The sequence below is a fragment of the Capricornis sumatraensis genome, chromosome 4 (genome assembly GCF_032405125.1).
Source record: "Capricornis sumatraensis isolate serow.1 chromosome 4, serow.2, whole genome shotgun sequence".
Lineage (NCBI taxonomy): Eukaryota > Metazoa > Chordata > Mammalia > Artiodactyla > Bovidae > Capricornis > Capricornis sumatraensis.
The window spans coordinates 5,370,186-5,389,510 of NC_091072.1; the positions used below are offsets into that span (position 1 = coordinate 5,370,186).

At 36.9% G+C, this 19,325-nt stretch overlaps 1 protein-coding gene across 1 annotated transcript in view; it reads right to left on the reverse strand.

Annotated features, from left to right (window-relative positions):
• The window catches only part of TOP2B (DNA topoisomerase II beta), a 46,179-nt gene that overhangs the window by 4,850 nt on the left and 22,004 nt on the right, over nucleotides 1-19,325 (reverse strand). The window contains exons 16-32 of the mRNA XM_068970454.1: nucleotides 18,742-18,851; nucleotides 18,050-18,142; nucleotides 17,839-17,953; nucleotides 16,234-16,355; nucleotides 15,888-16,036; nucleotides 14,877-15,108; nucleotides 13,244-13,378; nucleotides 12,452-12,652; nucleotides 11,274-11,469; nucleotides 11,037-11,128; nucleotides 8,121-8,276; nucleotides 7,882-7,965; nucleotides 6,436-6,630; nucleotides 3,967-4,108; nucleotides 3,594-3,755; nucleotides 1,588-1,789; nucleotides 604-683 (exon numbers count right to left, since the gene is read on the reverse strand). Coding sequence (XP_068826555.1) covers nucleotides 604-683; nucleotides 1,588-1,789; nucleotides 3,594-3,755; nucleotides 3,967-4,108; nucleotides 6,436-6,630; nucleotides 7,882-7,965; nucleotides 8,121-8,276; nucleotides 11,037-11,128; nucleotides 11,274-11,469; nucleotides 12,452-12,652; nucleotides 13,244-13,378; nucleotides 14,877-15,108; nucleotides 15,888-16,036; nucleotides 16,234-16,355; nucleotides 17,839-17,953; nucleotides 18,050-18,142; nucleotides 18,742-18,851 — 2,466 coding nt within the window. The remainder of the gene's footprint in view (nucleotides 1-603; nucleotides 684-1,587; nucleotides 1,790-3,593; nucleotides 3,756-3,966; nucleotides 4,109-6,435; nucleotides 6,631-7,881; nucleotides 7,966-8,120; nucleotides 8,277-11,036; nucleotides 11,129-11,273; nucleotides 11,470-12,451; nucleotides 12,653-13,243; nucleotides 13,379-14,876; nucleotides 15,109-15,887; nucleotides 16,037-16,233; nucleotides 16,356-17,838; nucleotides 17,954-18,049; nucleotides 18,143-18,741; nucleotides 18,852-19,325) is intronic.

The following is a 19,325-nucleotide window of genomic DNA, read 5'->3' on the forward strand; positions in this document are numbered from 1 at the left end:
ATTCAACAATCTTACATCCTTAAAGTTTAACTTAAAAGGCAAGTAGGTACCTTCAGTTTACTTTTACACTCAATTTAATCAGTTTTTCTGTCTAGCTACATGTATGTATATTTAAAAAATGGAAAATAGTAACTCAAATATAACTAGATTTGTTTTGACCGTAGAAATTCTACACACAAATGTAGGCAATTTTTAAAAGTATGCACACTGATTAAATTTGCTTCTATGAAGGTTTTGTCTTATAGCTACTAGAATTTAGTAAAACGAACTGGCATATTGGTAGGCCTGTAGCTTTAAAAATCCTGTCATAAACCTACTCTCATTGCCGTGAAAATTTTCAGCCTTCCAATGTTTCTGTCTATACTTTTTTCCTCCTTAAAACACTCACACTCCTTACCCCTCACCCACACAACCATGTCAGCACCTGCCTCTCCACCTGAGTGCTTCCATAATGCCAATACTGACCATTCAGTTAGAAACCACAGCAGGAAAAAATAAACCTTATTACATTGAAGAAAATGTAAAGAGAAAGTAAGGTTACTACTCAAAAAAAGCCATAGCAATAACATGTAAATAGACAATGAAAAGATGAAATGAGCATACCATCTTCTGACTTCTGAGAGTATGAAGGAAAAGAGAAGAGAGTCCCAAAATCCTGACTCTTCTTGTCGTGGGAAGACTTTCTATTAAAGAAAAAGAAATCAATCACCTATCAGTCACTATCTCAACCTTAAGAGTTTATATATAATATATGTACTGCAAGGTTATAACTACAGAACAGTCTAGCCCTCTCATGTGTTTCTCTTTGTAAAACCAGGGCAACCATACTCCTTTTTGCTCTCTCATGAGCATTAGTGTGCATACACAGATACCAGAAAAAGCAATTACTTAACAGAAAAGCAAAAGTTCCAAGTTAATCAAAATACCACTAAGTTTTGTGGTTGACAGAACCACTTCAGAATTTAACACCAGTAAATTATTGGCAAAAATCCAAGAAGAAAGTCCATCTCCATCAGAGGAGGCAACAATCTGATTTCTCATACTTTACTGCGTGTGGTAAAATACTTCCTTAAAAATCTGAAATAGTTGCAAACTTCATATCCTACATGTTCCCGCTGCCACACAGCAGAGCAAGAAAAGTCAACCACGACCAAAGCAAAGGAAGCAAAGTGACCCTCCCGATTCTAGTGACGCCCTAACTTTCCTCTGAACCAGGGTTGTCAAGGTATGTCCCATACACCTGCTGCCTAACTTTTTAAATGGAATTTTACTGGAACACAAATACACGCATCCATTCACATATCATTTATGGCTGCTTTTTTGCTACAGTGGCAGTATTGAGTAGTTCAAGAGACCATGTGGCCTGCAAAGCCTAAAATGTTTACTATTTCAAATTTGTATGGAAAACATTTGCCACCCTGTGCTCTCAACTATAAGGACAGTTATGGAACAGCTACAATATTAACCAGATTTATTCCTTCATGGGGAGGCCCTTCCCCAGAAGAGTAACAGTCTCTTGGTGCTTCCTGTGATGCCAAGATGCCCGGCTGTGCCGTGTCACTGAAGAGCTGTTGCCGTGTTACTTACTCTGGGGTAGCCTTCGATTTGCCTGGTGAGAACGTGTATTCATCTTTATCTAGGCCATCTGAAGGGACAAACTCATCTTCTCCATCATTTGTTATGGGAGATGCTTTAACTTTCAATTCCTCTAAATCATTATTGTCATCATCATCATCGGCATCTTCATCCTCTTCTTCTGAGAAATCAAATGTATACTTTGGCCGTTCAGCTAGGACAAAAATAAAAATGACTTTAAACCCAGCTTTATCAAAGTGAAATATTATTCCAAACCATACACTTGAAAAATAATCCAGCAGTCTCTGAACACATGCAAGAGAAAAAGACAAGCATTAGAGAATAAAAATGCCCAAGTTTGGCCTCAGTTACTCGGATGGTCTTAACGTCTAGCCTGCACTCCCAGGAGGCTCTGGGGTCCTGCTCAGCTGTCAGAGAATGCGACATGATCCTGATGAGAGCGTCAGGATGCTGCTTTTCATGCTTAAACATTACTCCAAACAGTGAGGGAAGGGGACATGGCCACTGTAAAAGTGACTCCTAATATGCGACTCCCCCATTTCTGCAATTACAAAAGACAACCTGTATATCTTTAGAAAGTGCTTTCTCTTAACTTCTTACATAAAAACTTCTATCATCTCTCTTCACAGTAGTTTTACCATGAAATAATAGAAATAGTAATTTTTCAGATGAATGAGGAGAAACAGAGTTAAGATCTCAATATATTAGCAAAATAATATAACACATAAAAAAGCACCCACTATGGAGAAGGGCACACTGGTATAATGCAAATAAGCTTTACTATAATTTCTAGCATATACTATGGAATAAAATTTTAAACTCATTTGGATGCCATGCAACTTTATACTTCATTTTAAATGTATGGGGAAAGCCTAAATACAATTTTAAAGCTGTTAATAAATTAATTTTCATGTAACTTGATACAGTATTAAAACTCACCTCTGAACTAATGCAACATTGTAAATCAACTATAACAAAAAAAAAGTTTACCCCTGTTATACTACCTATGTACTTTAGGAAAAGAAATTCAATTACTTAGTGATTGAAGGCCTGAAATATAAAAGTATCTCCCAAAGAAAACAATCAGAATGTTTTTTCATTTTATGTAAATTAGGACTTAAAATTTGAGAAGAAACTATAAAATAGGACACTCATCAGTTTTTAAGTATTTGAAGACTTCAAATTAATAAATATTCAAAGAGGATCAAATCACATGCTTAACACTAATATACACTAGCAAATGGGCTTCTACAACCTGAGCTCTGGCACTGCAATCATCTAAATAATGCTGTGTGCATATGAACCAGTCGATAAAGTGGAGGGTTTCTCATGATATGACAGACAACACACCGAAAGGAAACCAACGCAGCATGGCCTATGGACCCAGCATGGTCTGTGGACCCCGCGCTGCCTGTGGACCCCCTGCTGCTAGTGCCCTACACCAAGGTACACACGTGTGAGCTCAGTCACTCAGTTGCATCCAACTCTTTGTAACTCCCTTGGGCTGTAACCCAGCAGGCTCCTCTGTCCGTGGGACTCTCCAGGCAAGAATACTGGAGTAGGACGCCATGCCCTCCTCCAGGGGGTCTTCCCGACACAGGGATCAAACCTGTGTTTTTCACATCTCCTGCATTGGCGGGCAGCTTCTTTACCCATGTCTCCTGCATCTCCTTGCACTGGCAGGTGAGCCCATATCAAGGTACATTTTCTAGCAAACATCTCCAAACTATCGACAGAATGTAACCCAAACTTTATCGTAAAAGTCAGTAAGAAAACACTTTCTCCAGATTTCACTTTGGAGAAATGTATGTCCAACTTTGCTAGAAAAGATCATTCTATAAAGAAGGCTTTTTGGTCTTTGTGAACTAACTTCTGAAATACTAATGGTTTACTACTTCAGTAATATTGATGATACTAACAATACCAACTTATAAGTAATACTAACTTTGTCAAACCACAAACAAATGATAAAATAAGTATAAAATATATCAGAATACCAGCCGCTCTCCTAAGTAAAGAGTCTCTTGGAATAACCACAGGTTCTGATTCTTCCAAGTCACTTTCTGACTTGGAGTCATCGTCTGACCAAGGGTTCCGTTTCTTCACTTTCTTTGCACTGGGTTTGCCAGACGACGTAGGTGTTTTTCTCACCCTGGTGGCTAAAAACAAATGAGTAACAATAAGGTATGTATCAATACTCATCTAAATATCATCAGTAAAAATAAAACTATTATAACTAAAAGTTCATTATAATGTTTGTGAGAACTGAAGATATCACTTCACCTACCAGAAAAAAAGCACAAAGAATCTACTAATGCCCTGAACATACACATTTTCTCACAAACAAAACACTGTGTAATGACTGCTCACCAGGCTCCTTTTTCTCCCTCTTGGGCCTGGGACCTTTGCTTGCAGGAGCTGGTGGGGTCAATGCTTCTTCTCCGCCTTCCATCACTACTCCACTGAACTCTTCATCGAAGTCCGCTTTCACCGCTGAGGTATCCAGATCACCCTACACATTCAAAAGAAAGCCAAACCATCAGGAAAAATACAAGCTGAACTAATATCATATGTGCTTTAGAGGTACATTTCCAGTCAATAGATAGATTTTCTGTATCAGATGAATAAAAAGAATGCATGGGTCTACTGAGGCCCTAAGAGATGACATTGATCAGACCAAGCTTTTTATGTAGCTATGGAAAATGATCCTGCTTACCACTCTAATCTATTCGTGCATTCTGTGAGATGATAGCTACTTAAAACCAACTGTAAGAAATAAGAAGGCAGCTTCTGATTATCCAAGGGACTTTCAGACTCAAAGCTAAGGACAAGGTACCAAAAGGCACCTGAAAAAATTTCACTGCTATAGCTCAGGCCCCTATCCACTAGGAAAAATCCTTCAGATTATTGAAGATAATAAAAATAATCTTTATTATTATGAGAATAAAACATGACATGTCATATACTGCTAAGCATAAGACAAAGTTCCCTGACCCTCAAACGGAGAAAGAACAGTGACCCGTGAGGAGAAGTGAGCAATCCTGCCCAGGGCAGGACAGACAACAGGGAAAAGGAGCCCTTTCCGCTGGGTACTGAAGACGAGTACATCCACCAAGTGAGCAGAGTGACTCGGGTACATCCACCAAGTGAGCAGAGGGACTCGGGTACATCCACCAAGTGAGCAGAGGGACAAGGGAAAAGACGATGCCTCAATCTGCTGGGACTCGAGGACAGCTGAGAGGAAAGGTCCATCATGCCTGACTCTCTGTGACCCCATGGACAGCAGCCCACCAGGCTCCTCTGTCCGTGGGATTCTCCAGGCAAGAGTACTGGAGGGGGCTGCTACGCCCTCCTCGAAGGGAGCTTCCCGACCCACAGATAGAACGGGCGTCTCTTATGTCTCCCTGCATTGGCAGGCGGGTTCTTTACCACTAGTGCCACCTGGGAAGCATGAGGGCAGCCAGGTGGAAGCTCAGTCACTGCACACAAGGGGTCACTGTGTAATAACCAGTCTTGTATTTTGGAAACATCCCCCTGGTGGAAACATAGGACAGAGGAATGAAGTGAATAGGTAGAGTCAGGACTGGCTGACTACAGACAGGACTGCTGGAGCCACATGGCTGACCTTAAACTGCCTCAGAGAAAATAGACTGAATCCTAAAACAGAGTCAGTGGGGACCAAGATAAGAGCGTGGATTTGGGGACTCTGTTATAGTCAGTCAGTAGGACTAAGCTACTGATTAAATGAGATACTTGCCAGCTTCTGGCCTATGTTAGTGATGGCTGATCATGCCAGAAGCTAGACCAGGCAGAGGCAGGGAGGGAGTTTTAAAACCAGGATTTAAGTCAGGCATGCTGAGTGTATGGGGCTTGGGGGCGTTCTGATGGCTGTGTTAGTCCAGCTCTCCTGGAACCATGACCGCTTCAGGACATCGATTCAAGAGTCAAGTGATAAACTCTCTGGGCACAAACGCAGTCACTCAAGGAGAGTACAAAAGGCTCAGAGAAATGTGCTGAAAACAGATCCTGACTAACACCATGGGAAATGGAGAGAAGAGAAGCCATCTCTGAGAAGAGAAAGCTCTGTGTAGGTGAACGTGTGAGACCCTGGTCCTCAGCACAGCAGGAGAGGGCTCCCCCTCATCCCAGTGTCCCACCTGGGGCTCCACTCTCTCTCTGCACAGAGAACCCTCCAGCCTCACCCAGCGCCCGGGCTCGTCTCCCGAGTTCCCAGGTCCACCTGGCACGCTCTGCTTCTAAACTCAACCTGCCAAGAAAAGTCGGCCTTTCTCCTTGTGACCATCAGGCTCCTGCTTCCTCACCTCTGAGATGTTTCCTTCCTCTGGCTAACTGACCCCCATTCTCCAGGAGGCTTTTAAATCCACTGTAACATCAATCAACCCAATGACATAGGCTGTGTCTAATGATCTTTTAACTAAAGGTAAAACAAACAGTAAAAGATGACAGTTTACTTCAAAAGCCAAACAGACCCTTTTCTACTGTGAGACTTCCTTAACTGGTCTTATACAAATCTAAGTTTATGGTTTATACTTCTTGTTGCTACTGTTCCATGATTTTAATTTAGAATACTGAGTAGAATATTTCTCTCTTTTTAGAAATGGGATCAAGTTAAGTCACTCTTTACATATATGTGGGTCCTTGAGTAATATGTCTTCATCCTATGTATGGATCAACTGCGCTTTTGAACAAATGACTTCCTATCACAGTGAAACAGAGATACATTTGAAACAAAAATACAGCATGATGTCATAACAGTAAAATTTCGATTCCTACAAACATCATCACTGAGGTGAAGCCCACCCACGGGCAGTGTTCTACCTTTCTCTTCTTCAGCAGCTTCTTGCTGGCATCTGCCTTCATGGCAGTGATCTCAGGAACCACTCTCCTGCCGTAAGGGGAGGGCATCGTCTCTTCTAGCTGAAGCTTCTTCACCTTAGGTTTGCCAACCTTCCCCTTGATTGCTTTTCCGGCCATCCCAGCCAGAACGTCTTCTCGTTCCTGCGCTTCCACTTTCTGGAGGGGAATCATTAAGGATGGGGAGGAGGGTGGGGCATAAACAACTCATCAGAAAAGACAGCTGGGACTGCAGAAGAAGTCATACCTCATTTTATTCACTCAGGTGATCTAACCTAAGGGAAAAACAATTCTAAATCAGAAGGCCTGGGTTGTAGTCCCAGTTCTATCTAACAAGCTTCTCATTTGTAAGACAAGGGGGTTGTAACTAAATGACCTACATGGTCCCTTCCACCTCTAGAACCCTATGACACATTATGGGATCAGGACTGTTGATGACCTGGTATCATCAGATGCCTAGCAAATCATACAAAAAGGCAGTTCTGGTAACAAATATGAAGCCATTCTTTACTCTTGCTTTACCTTGCTTCAATCTTAATGGATATTAATTTTCAAATGTATAAGTCAGCAGGGAAAAGTCTCAAATTTTTAAAAAATCTAATTCATAACAACAGAAGAAAAGTACAAATCAAGGCAACACATGATACTGTGATACTTGAGAGATCATTAAAATTCCAGAAATTTTATTAGGCAACTAATATACCACACTCATTCCTGAGAGTTCGAATTCTGACTTAGGTTATAAAACTAGAGCATGTGGACAACAAATCAATGAAACAACTAAAACCAATAAATATAAGTAATATCATGATTAATAATAAATAGCAATTTACCTTGTACTACTCAAAATTAGATGATCATATTGCTACCATGAAATTTTAAGTGAGTTAATTGGTTAAAAATAAATTAGGCAATTTTAGGAAAAGTTTGTATTTTATATCTTTCTCTACATTTTTTTCTTTTATTTTTAAAAATGGAATTCTACTTGGAGAAAACTAAATTTTAAAAAATTTAAAATTTCTCTATTAAAAGTCTAAAGAGACTATCATTCTACTTTTTAAAAATCAAATACCTATATTCAATCACATATATATATTGTTTCCTCTTTTGGGGGAAAACATTAAAATTGAAGCAATAAGCTAATTTGAAGTCAGTTAAGCAAATTTAACTAGTAGAGAGTATTAGAACTCAACTCATTCTAAAATCCCACTCCATAGCTTTTATTCATCTACATCAGACATAACTTTTTTTATGACTTCATATAGCTAGAAGCTTAATCCTCTGCAGCTTATAAACACATTAACCTTTGTAGAGCTAAAAGAAATTCTGAGATAATTTAATTTTAAAAACTTTCATTTTGTTTGATAAACATTACTCTTTCAAATATATTTTAATGGAGACTTAACCTACATCCAGTTCTTCAACAAAAGCTGCTAAATCTTCTTTCCAAAGATCTGAAGGAGATTTCCTTTTAAGATCACTGACCTCTCGCCCCTATAATAAAAAAGTAGTGTGATTTAAACATTCAATTATAAATGTATAATTTTTAAATGGATAAAGGATATATAAAACTATTTTTGGAAAAGAAAAATAAATATATGGAAAACACTGAAATAGTTTCAAATTATTTAACCCACAGAAGTTCATACTTTTGCATCTCTCTGTTTAATCAGCTCTTCAACCTTTTCTTTAGTTAGAGACCATAGAGACATATTTAAAATATAATTAAAATCAGGGCCTGACGGAGTTCCTGAATCAGAGGAACTATCATCATGCTGGTTTTGTGATTCTTCCTCTTCTGCTGCCTGCAAAAAATAATAAACTTTATATTAAAGTCCTGTATAATATGAAATCAACATTGAATTTTACTGAATACTGAGTTTAAAATTCCACACATGCTACACTCTTAAAGCTATATCTTCAGGGTGGTGGGTTTATTTTAGATTATCTACAAGATTATCTATGAAAATATATTTCCTATAAAAAATTTAAATTTTCTAAAAATGCAAAATAATGTCATCAAAAGGAATAGTATATTTAGCCTCTATTCAGGAATCTGGTGAAAAATTAACTGCTTGAGAAGACACCACATCCTAAATGTAACAGAGCAGAAGCAATATTCTATCATGCGTCTCGTCAGATCTTTGCACTGGAGAGTGATTGAACAATTTGAAACCTAAAAAAATGTTTTACAGTTATAATAAATATGCTAAGATATTCAGTCACTAAGGGTAAATTCTTTTCTCAAGCAAGAACACTCAAGTAAGGACTAAGAAAAATTCACTTAAGAGTTGAAGAGCTGGTAGGTTAGAGTAAGAATTGTAAGGGCTATTCAAAAATTGTATTCATAAGGTCTTTTTTTCACAGAAATAGTTACAATTAAAACAATCTTCTTACACTAATACTAAATTTCAAAATCCAATGAATTTATTATAAGTGACATCATCTTTAAAATTTTTTAAATAACAACAGCTGTTAAAATAAAATTGAATCTCAATTGTTAAAGGCACTCAGATCATTAAAAATGACTGAGTTAACCATGATACCCCATAAAAAAAAAAAGTTCACTTCCGGTAATCAAAAAAGAAAAGAAAAAAAGCCTTACAATTTAAAAAAAGTTTTACAATTTTAAATTTTCAGTAAAATAATGTATATATACAAAAATTAAAGTTTATTTTAGAAGAGATAAAAATAAAAATTACAAAGAAAGGTGCTTCATTGCATTCAAAGTATAAACTCAATTAAGTAACATTATCCAAGTAAGGAATGCTGTTGTTCAGTTGATAGATTATATAAGTACCTAGATAATTTAGGACAAATTAATACAGTCTACAGCTTTTAAAATTTCTTCATGAAATAGTGTGCTGCTATGGAATTTCTTACACTACTATTAAAATCCTATTAGGGTGTCAGGTGTCATAAAATCCTATTTAGACCCACACTCTAGAAGTCTATTTGCTCTAGGTTTTAATAACACACCAAGTATTGTTAATGAGTGCTCCATCAATGTGTGTATCTATCACTGTTAACATGAAGATGATTAAGGATACTTTCAGGGGAAAAAAGAAAAAAAAACCACCGCTTTTCAAGTTCCAGTGACAATTCTACCATGCTTTTGAGCTTCTAATTATCTGCTTTGTAATTTTCTCTCCTCCAACTCTACATAACAAGACACTCTTGTAAAAGCAGCTCCTTCTGTTTCTGAAACCCCCAAAGTACATGGTCAAGATGCTGAGAGATTTTTGAGGGTAACAATGAAAGTACTGAAGCGAGCATGAGCTTTTACCCGTGAGGTCTATTTCCACCAGAAGGGCATTCTCAAACCCTAAACACTTTTATTTTTAAAAACTAAACATTAAATTCATTAGCTTACTAGCAAAATTTTTTAAGATATAATTTAAACCAACAGTGATGCAGAAGGGCAAGTAGTGTATAAACCATAACTTGGGGTTTAAGAATGCAATAAAACACACTGAAAGGAAAGCAAGTGCTTAAGGCATCTTAAATCTGAATACTCTCCCACTTTGTCCTACCCACTTCCCTCAATGAATCAACCTATTATCTCAATATGTAAATTGATACATAATTCATTTTAGTTTTACTCATTCTAGTATATGTCATTCTAAGGACAGTTCAAAATTGAAAAAAACTTAAATGTAAATGAAAGCAGTATTTATATGTAGTTTGAAATATATGAAAAACATTATGGTTGAGAACTCAAATGCTAGGAAGTTTAATGTTTCAGTGCAAGTTATATCACATAATCATAACTATTTTTTAAAATGCAAACATTATCAGTATTATATATGTATACAATATTCAATTAAGTATCTGAAAACTAATCATTTCCAAGTTTCTTCTTTTTTGTACATTTGTGTTCTCAATCACAATGTGGTATCACCTCTTTAAATTATCCACAACAGCAAGAAGCTAATTTTTGAGAGAACTTTCACAGTTTCAATATTCCACTCACTGAATTAGTGTTAGTACTCTATGATCTAAAATGGACAATTAACAAAACACCAGACTTTTAATCTGAAGTCCCAGGGTTTAAATTTCCAGCTAAAGATCTAAAGCCAAGGTCAGAGCACACCATGGGGCTCAATAAATACTGGTAAGTATGAACCATTCCATCTCTCATATCCCCAGAGTACAGCAAAACCAAATCGAGGGAGTGGTGACTCCACACTATGGCTGCAGACTGCCTGGGGGGAATCATTTACGCATGACCAGAGCAGTTCCCAGAGTGACCTGCACCACACACCACCACCGTCCATTAACAGCAGCTCACAAAAAGAAGGCCGAGGAGACTAGCTACCTCCTCAGACCTGGAGTCACAGCCCAGGCCCAGGCAGAGCCACACTGGCCACGTGCTTTGCGGCGGGTGTCACTGCAAATTCCTGTACCATATCCGTTTCGTGAATAAACAGAAGACTTCAGTCTCCAAACACACCACTCAGCACCGTTAGCAGTACTAAATTCAAAATTCAGGGGTTGGGTTTTTGGTTCGCTTTGGAAGTTGCTTTTAAAAGCTTCTCTGAATGTCTCATTCTGCAAATGATTACCTTTTCTTGTGCTTCTTTCCAGGCTTTCACTGGGTCAGATTCATAACCTCTCTGGACTAACATTTGAATCAAATCTTTCTTTGACCTATTCTCTATGTGAGGGAAAAATAAAGTTAGGATCAAGAAAAGAGATTCAATTTGTATTTGTTTATATTCTACTGATAAAAATGTCTTCTATTAATAAAGTTTTTTTTTCCATTTTAACTAATGTTCAAATTTTTAAAGGTTGCATCTTACCTATAGTGATTTTTCCTTGTATCTTCTCTAAAATGAAACGGGCTTGATTATTAAGCTTAGTAGATTCTGCTCCCAACATTCCTACAAGCCACTCCTTTCGTAAACCATAATAGCTTAATCGTAAATCAAAGAATTCTTTCAAAATATCTTGCACAGTTTCATACTTCTTCAGACATCCCATATGATCAAAGAGTACCTATGCAAAACACAAAATTTTCAAAGATTATATAAATCTGTGTTGGCATTTTTAGCTTGAATTATGTCCTACAGTATTTAAAATAACCATAATACACTTACATGAATACATACCATTCCTAAAAGCCAGAACCAAAATTATTCAGCACATTTCTGTGAATATTCCTTTGGTAACTTTGAGAAATGGATAAAATTCAATTCTCAGAACTATGAAAATATGTTGTTGGAATAAATTTTTAAGATAGGACCTTAAAATAAGGTTCTTATTTAAAACTATATAAACTATGGCTATAAAACCACCTAATATTTTTTTCAAACCAAAAAGAAATGGATTCTCTCTGTAAGTCTTTAAATGTTAAATTTAAGGTTCTCTCTTTCCCATATATTCAGCGGGTGTGCATTTGCCTCGCTTTTGATTTTTTGAAATGTGCTATAATTCACTCAAACTTCAATTTAGGGAGAAATCTTACTTCTCTATCCTTTGTATCCTTTTCCTATCAATGATGGCGCTTTTTCTCAGTCACTGTGCTATTGCTGGATTTTTCTCTTTCAAGTTTAAAAGCTAATTTGGAATGGAATGAGAATAATCATACATACTCACTTTTATTTTCCTCCTCAATTATTTATAAGCTTAATAAAGCAAATTATAGTTACAAGAAGATAAGTACTTCACAATTAAAATGCTAATAGAGACAGACAATAAGGCACACAGAAATCCTGCAATAATCCCTCCCAGAACTTCAAGTCAGTGTGTGTGAAAGTATGTGTACCCTGTGTGTTCAACCCCACACTCAAAATGCAGAGCTGGGATTAAGAGCAGAGGATAATATTAGAGGAAAAGGAAAGTACCTCTGGATTCCTTAGCAAACATCCAAGGGGAGAAGCGTTCAGACTCATTACATTCACTGGTGTCACGAAGCCAGCTGCAAAAACCCCATTTACATAATAAAAGGTTAAATTCATAGTAAATCTAGTTCACGTACCATGGAATTACAAGTGAGAGTAGTTTGGAGTTTAAAAACTTTGTGCAATCCAGCAGCTTCTGCTTGTGCTAGCTTCTCTTCACTCATTTTCACCACAAATTTCACAGTTGTATCAGTATGATATTCTTTATAATCAGAAATTAATGCTGGTGTTTTATCTGTTCCATTTAGCATAGGTTCTAAAACCTGTTCTTTGTATACCTACAAAAGATTAAAAAATAAGTAATTCTTTCATGACACACATTCATGTTCTTAAACTACAAGTCACACACTCTTCTAAAAATTCTCAATTCCAGTCGGAAGAAAAAGGGGAAACCTCCAGTTCCACCATCTCCAGCCCAGCCACTGCAGTCAACAACATGCAGGGATCTTAATGGAGAAAGAAGACAAGGGCACGGTTCTGACCTGCTCGTAGGGTGAAAAGGGGCCGAGAGTACGAACAGGATGGCATCAGCTAGAGCTGACAGCTTGACACCCACCTACACTGACTGACGTGAATTTACTGACCACACTTGCAAGGGTTCCAAACGTTATTCCTTACTCATTTCATATTCTACTCATTTCAGTGTAAACAAGATAACAGTCTTTTTAAAAGTTAGCTTCAGTCATTCTACATTTAGATAAGTTAAAAAACATTTTAATTACAATTTGAATATTCACATGAAAAATGCATGCAGGAATGTTTAAACACTCTACAGACTCAGGGCAAACAGAGATGGAATCCCATTCAAACCAGAACACGCTGTCTAATGCAACCGCCCTCCTCACAGGCAGCTTGCATCTTGTACCAACCTGTGTCCAAGTTCTGACGGGGAGCTCGGTAATCTCCACTGTGTTTCTATCCACCACAAATATTTCACCACTGACTGCATACTGGTTTTGACCAAGTTCTTGGATCGTTCCTTTAAAGTTTTTGTAGTTTGGAAGCTGAAGAGACAAATAAAAATCCCTTAAGAGCCCAACTCCTCACTGAGTGCCAGCGTCACCTCTGAGCGCCCCCAGTCAGGAGCTCTTGCCAGCTCAGGTTCACACGACTGAACCAAAATTCCTCTTGTCCACAGCAGGCCCTCTCCATACAATCACTCGGGCTTGAATTCACAGCTTCTGTTCTCAAAGGCCCAGCATTCCCTAACCTCGAAACCTTAGCATCATCTTTCCTAGTCTTCCAAGAATATTACCTTTTTTCTCTCCCCAGTCTATTACCTAAATCCTTCCTTCTCCTGTAGATTAAAAAATTCTCTAAATTCAGATTCCTCAGATGTTATGTTAGCTCTGCAGTCCAGAGCCAATGATCTGCCTTCCAGGTCACTACTTATACGTCTTGAATATTTTGAATATTCTCACTTTCCTCTACCCAGCATGCCCTCACACCCTATATACCTGTATGAATCTCACTCAGCCCCTCAGCCAAACGACAAGCCACGCCCCGCTTCTCTAATTCCTATTTGTTATTATCACTAAGCAGTTAGGTATACAGCACAGGACATTTCTTCTGGCACACTGAGCAACTATTACTATCTTCTGTCACTGTAAACTACAAGCCCAGATGTCTTGCCTTGACAAAAGATTAACTTTTTGAAGACAGGGATAATATTTTATCTCACCACTTAGCACAGTATCATATATAGAAGATTATATATGTGTGTATATATACATATACACATATGTATATGTAAGAAACATATTAACTTTATACTCAATGTATCTGAAATAATTAAAATAAAATGCTATAATCATTATAAGTAATTTGATACTCCTGTTAGAAATATTTTAAAGTACTTTATTTAGGGGAGAAACAGATTTTAAATCACACTCAATCTAATTTTTTTAAATACAAAAATGAAATAAAATTTGGAGTGAAATACATAAAAATATTAAGTTTCTATATACATGGAGTATGTTTTCCTCTTTGCTTATGAATCTAGATGATTTTAAACCATGTAGAAGAGGGTAAACCATGTCGAGAGGTTTCCCTTAGAGGGAGTTGGGGCTGAACAATCAATGATGTAGGAAACGGGAAAAGTAAATATGGAGACATATTAAAATACCTGCAGTGTGTTTTTAAGTATCCTCATGACTCTATAACATGATTTAGTTGTTGAAGAACAATAAAAAGTTGCATATAACTTTATCATATAAGCCTTATTCTTTATATAATTTAAACATTTGAAAGTCTGAAATACTTTTACATTAAAATTTTAATAAAGTTTCTCCCCATAAGCCTTATCTGCAGGCTTTTTGCAAACTATCTTTTACTGTAAGCACACATCAAGTTCTATACTAACAAGGTCCTTACTGTCTAAAATATGTTCTAATATGAAAATGGTTCCATTACTTTTCTAAAATTACTGACTTTGTAGTTCACACAATATCATTTGTTAAATACAAATAAAACCAATATAAGCAGTAAATTCTGCATCATTACCATGGGATGAGGATCCAGGCCATCAAGCATTCGCCTGACATTGTTCACAATCTCTCTGGCATCATAGTTGGGCAGCTTACAAGCCCATCCTGTGCCAATGCCCTCAGCACCGTTTATTAAAACCATGGGAATTATGGGAATATACCACTCAGGCTCCACACGCTGATTATCATCATAAAGGAATTTAAGCAGGTTGTCATCCACAGCAGGAAAAAGCAGTCTTGCTAAAGTGCTAATAAAAGGAAAAAGAGAAACGTGCAGCAATGTCACAGTTTGAGAAAAAAAAACTTTATACATAATTACTTTACATGTCAGAAATCTTTTAAAAGAATGCATTTAAAAATTTTGGTTACAAGTCCTTAATTTAAACTTAATAAAATTTACTTAACTTTATTACCAAATGTATTTCTCTCAGGCACAAAGCCAGAATAAAACAGCCCTGTTTTACTTATATTACTTACGGACTAACCTGCCTAAATTCTTCATATTGATATATAACCTGGTAAGGATTTCCTCTTATTCTGACTAAACCGCAAAACCCACTTTCAGCCTAAATAGTTAGATCAGAAAAATCCTTACATTCATTAGGACTAGCTTCACCAATAATTCATAAAAACCGAGATCCACAAATTTCATTCTGTATGTTATCAAATACTTTGGAACCTTGACCCTGAACATGACACTCAAGCTTCTCTCTCCATAGTTTTTAGTTAAGATGCTCAGTCGTGTCCAATTCTTTGCAACCTCATAGACTGTAGCCTATCAGGCTACTCTGTCCATCCATGGGATTTTCTAGGCAAGAATACTGGAGTGCATTGCCATTTCCTTCTCCAGGGGGATCTTCCCAACCCAGGGAATGAACCCAGGTCTCGACATTATAGGCAGATGCTTTTACCGTCTGAGCCACCAGGGAATATGGCTCTCTCTCCATAGCTACACTTCTATTACACATTTTGTTAGTTCCAGTAACCTTCAAATAGTATTTATGCCATTATATCTGCAAATTATTACCTCAACATTGTGAAAATATAACGAGGGCTTGCAGCATCTTTGCCCCCATGAAGTCGAGTTCCAAACTGACCGATAGGCTGAAGCAAGTTGATGTTGTTGCTCCCCACAAAGTTCTGAGCCAAGTTCACAATAGTCATCATCAATGCTTGCTGCAGGACAGACACAGAGTACATTCACAAAGCTCCTCCATGAACCTCATTTTTATTAAAACACAAATCCTCAATTCTTTAACATTTCCAAAGACCTCATAAAAGGAAAAACACTTATGCTGAATTATCCTCCTATTATCATTCTTCATGCCAATAAGTATAGCTCTCAATTAATTCCAGTCTCCATGCTTGCTTACTTCTCCATGGTGATAAGCAGACATCTCGGCAACAGACCCAGCCAACTGTGCGACTTTTACTTCACGCTTATCATTCCTCTTGAAACAGGTAAATAAAACTTTTCGTTGACCTGGTTTAAAACCTGATTTTAAAAAGAAAAACCCTCTTTTAAAAATATTACTCAAGATTGAGTTGCAATGTTTCTTTTAGTGACAATAATGTTCTATATATTCAAGAGAAAAAAGCAAAGATATAGTCTGCTTATTAAAAATCACTAAAATTGCTGAGACTCTAACAAAATGAGTACCTACTAACATATTTTATATCATCTTAAGCTATTCTAAAAGTGAAGAACCCATTGGAAAACCCCTTCTAGTCTTAAAGAACTGCCGGGTGGCACCAGATTCCTTTCACAGGAGCTTTCACAACACTCATGTTCCCAACATGCCCATTGTGATGGAAGTATCAGCGAGTCATCAAATAGCCTAAAAGCTATTATTAGAATACCCTAAGTCTGGAATGCTCTTATAAAGTAGAGATATGTTCTGGTAATTAAGAATGCAGGCTTTAGAATCTCACTAATCTGGATACTCTTCTCAACTTAGCCATGACTTTCTACAACTTACTAAACCATTAAGTCTCAGTGTCTCTTCAGTGTAACATAAATAATCACCCTCTTAATAGGGTGACCATAGATTACAGGAGATAATGTAAGCAAAGCACTCTGCTTTCTGATCCCTCTTCCTGCTGTAGACCAAGAAGCACAGTGGTGAACTTTCCAGTGGATCCCAGCTGTCGTCGTTACCATGGGCCCAGAGCATAGCAGAAGCAAAAGGATAATAAAACATGGCCACTTTTCTTGAGAATTTTATAATCTAATTGAGGAGGCAAAACTAACATTAGTAAAATAAGAGGCACACAACTACTGGCATAGAAGTTGACAGCACCTGAGACCAATTTTGACTGCAACTTCTAACGAAGACTTCAGAGACTGGATGTGACCGAAAGCTAGAATTAGATAGATTATAGAACCATCTGTTTTAGCTGAAAAACCAAGGGATGTAAAGATAAACTTTTTTTTTAAAGTTATAAAATCAAAACACTCTAGATAAAAGACTAAAATCTGCTCCAACTACTCGGTAGCAGTCTAATTTTTTTGTCACGTTAGATAAGCTAAAGCATTAAATTTTGGGAACTGAGGTCTATGGCCATACCACCCTGAATGAGATTTATCTTGTCTGATCTTGAAAACTAAGTAGGGTTGGGCCTGGTTAGAGGTTGGATGGGAGGTTCCGGGTACTGAGGAGTAAAGGTACTTTTAAAATTTGGTCTGATAAATACTCTAGAACTTATCAAAATCACATTTTACTTTTTATTTTAAAAAGTCTCCAATAACTTGGAGCTAAAACTTTAAAAAAATTTGCAAGCTATTAATTTATTTAGAAACTCAAAAAGGGCTTAAGATTCAAATTAAAGACTATAAAATATTTTAAAACTTCTAAAACATCTCAAAAGCAACTTTAGAATTTTAAAAATTATTATAAGGATGGGTTAAAATACATGAAATTAAAATACACTCAATAACATTCAAAAATGAAAAAGCTTCTTAAAGAAAAGCTACTTACCATCAACAAGAGATGGTATAGATCTTTCATTGTCTGAGTTTGAGAAAAGAATCAATTCCTTGTTGATGAAATCATTATAAGTCAAATGCTTGGTTGCTGTTCCATATAAGAATTGCTAAGGGAAAAGTCACACAGCAATTATGTCATTATTCCTACATGGATTTTTGGCCTTTCTCTTTCTTCCCCCAGATCACAGCTCTTTATGACTAACCTCTGGTAAGCCATGTAACCTACGCTGTCTCCGATCTTCCATAAAGTTCGTTAACCATTCTTTTCTGTCATCGATCTTCTTCTTACTGAATGCCTGAAAAATTCCAGATAATTTAATACATTAAAAAATTAATTTCACTATAGAATTAAAATTTATAAAAGCAAATAATTATTAATTTCTGGGAAATTATAAAGTCTTTTCCAATATACTTCTATCAAAAATACATTTGAATAGAGGTCTCTGAATTAAAGAACTATGAAAGCAGAGCATAATCTGAGGTGATGGGGAATGACACTAAGATTAACTAGGCTGGGCTTAGAATTAAAAAGAGACATACCACAGCAAGCCAAGACTGGGAGGGGGAGGATGGCAGACAGAGGAAAAGGATACTGGGAGAGATTTCTTTTTTAATTTTTAATTGGAGTTTAGTTGCTTTACAATGCTTTGTCGGTTTCTGCTGTACAACATGAGTCTGCCATAAGTATACAGGTGTGCCCTCCCTCTGAAGCCTCCCTCCCTCCCTCCCTCCCCCATCCCAGCCCTCTGGCCATCACAGAGCATCGAACTGGGCTCCCTGTGCTCTATAACAGTGAGCTACCTTACGCGTGGTAGTACATGCATGTCAATGCAACTCTCTCTCAATGCATTCCCCACCCCTCTGTCTAGAGAGATTTCTTAATTAACTTTGTTACCAAGGTAATGGCAGCATCATCTTCAGGACCAGCATATCTAAATAAGATACGGTGCCTTTCCATATCAGCAAAATATTCCTTGGCTTCCTTAGCTGTACTGGTACCCAACCCTGCACAATTTTTAAAATGAAAGTAAAAATAAGCCAGACAGAAAGAAAAAGACAAATACTGTATGATCTCACTTATATGTGGAATCTAAAAAAACAAAAAGTCAAACTCATAGTAACACAGAGTAGAATAGTGGTTACCAGGGGCTGAGGGAAGAGAGAAAGAGAGAGATGTCAGTCAAAAGTACAAACTTTCAGTTATGAAATGAATAAATTCTGGAGAATCTAATTACAGCATAATGCCTATAGTTAATAATAGCATACTGCATATATGAAAATTACTTAGAATAGACATTAAATGTTCTCTCAAAAAAAAAAAGCTATAGAAATGATTAACAAAATCCAGAATGTGGGAAATGATATAGGACAAACTATCCAACTTTTTAAACAAATAAATCACACAGAAAACAGAAAAACAATATAATAAGATATAATAGACCTATCAACCAAATTCAGTGTGTGGGCTCTGTTTGGATC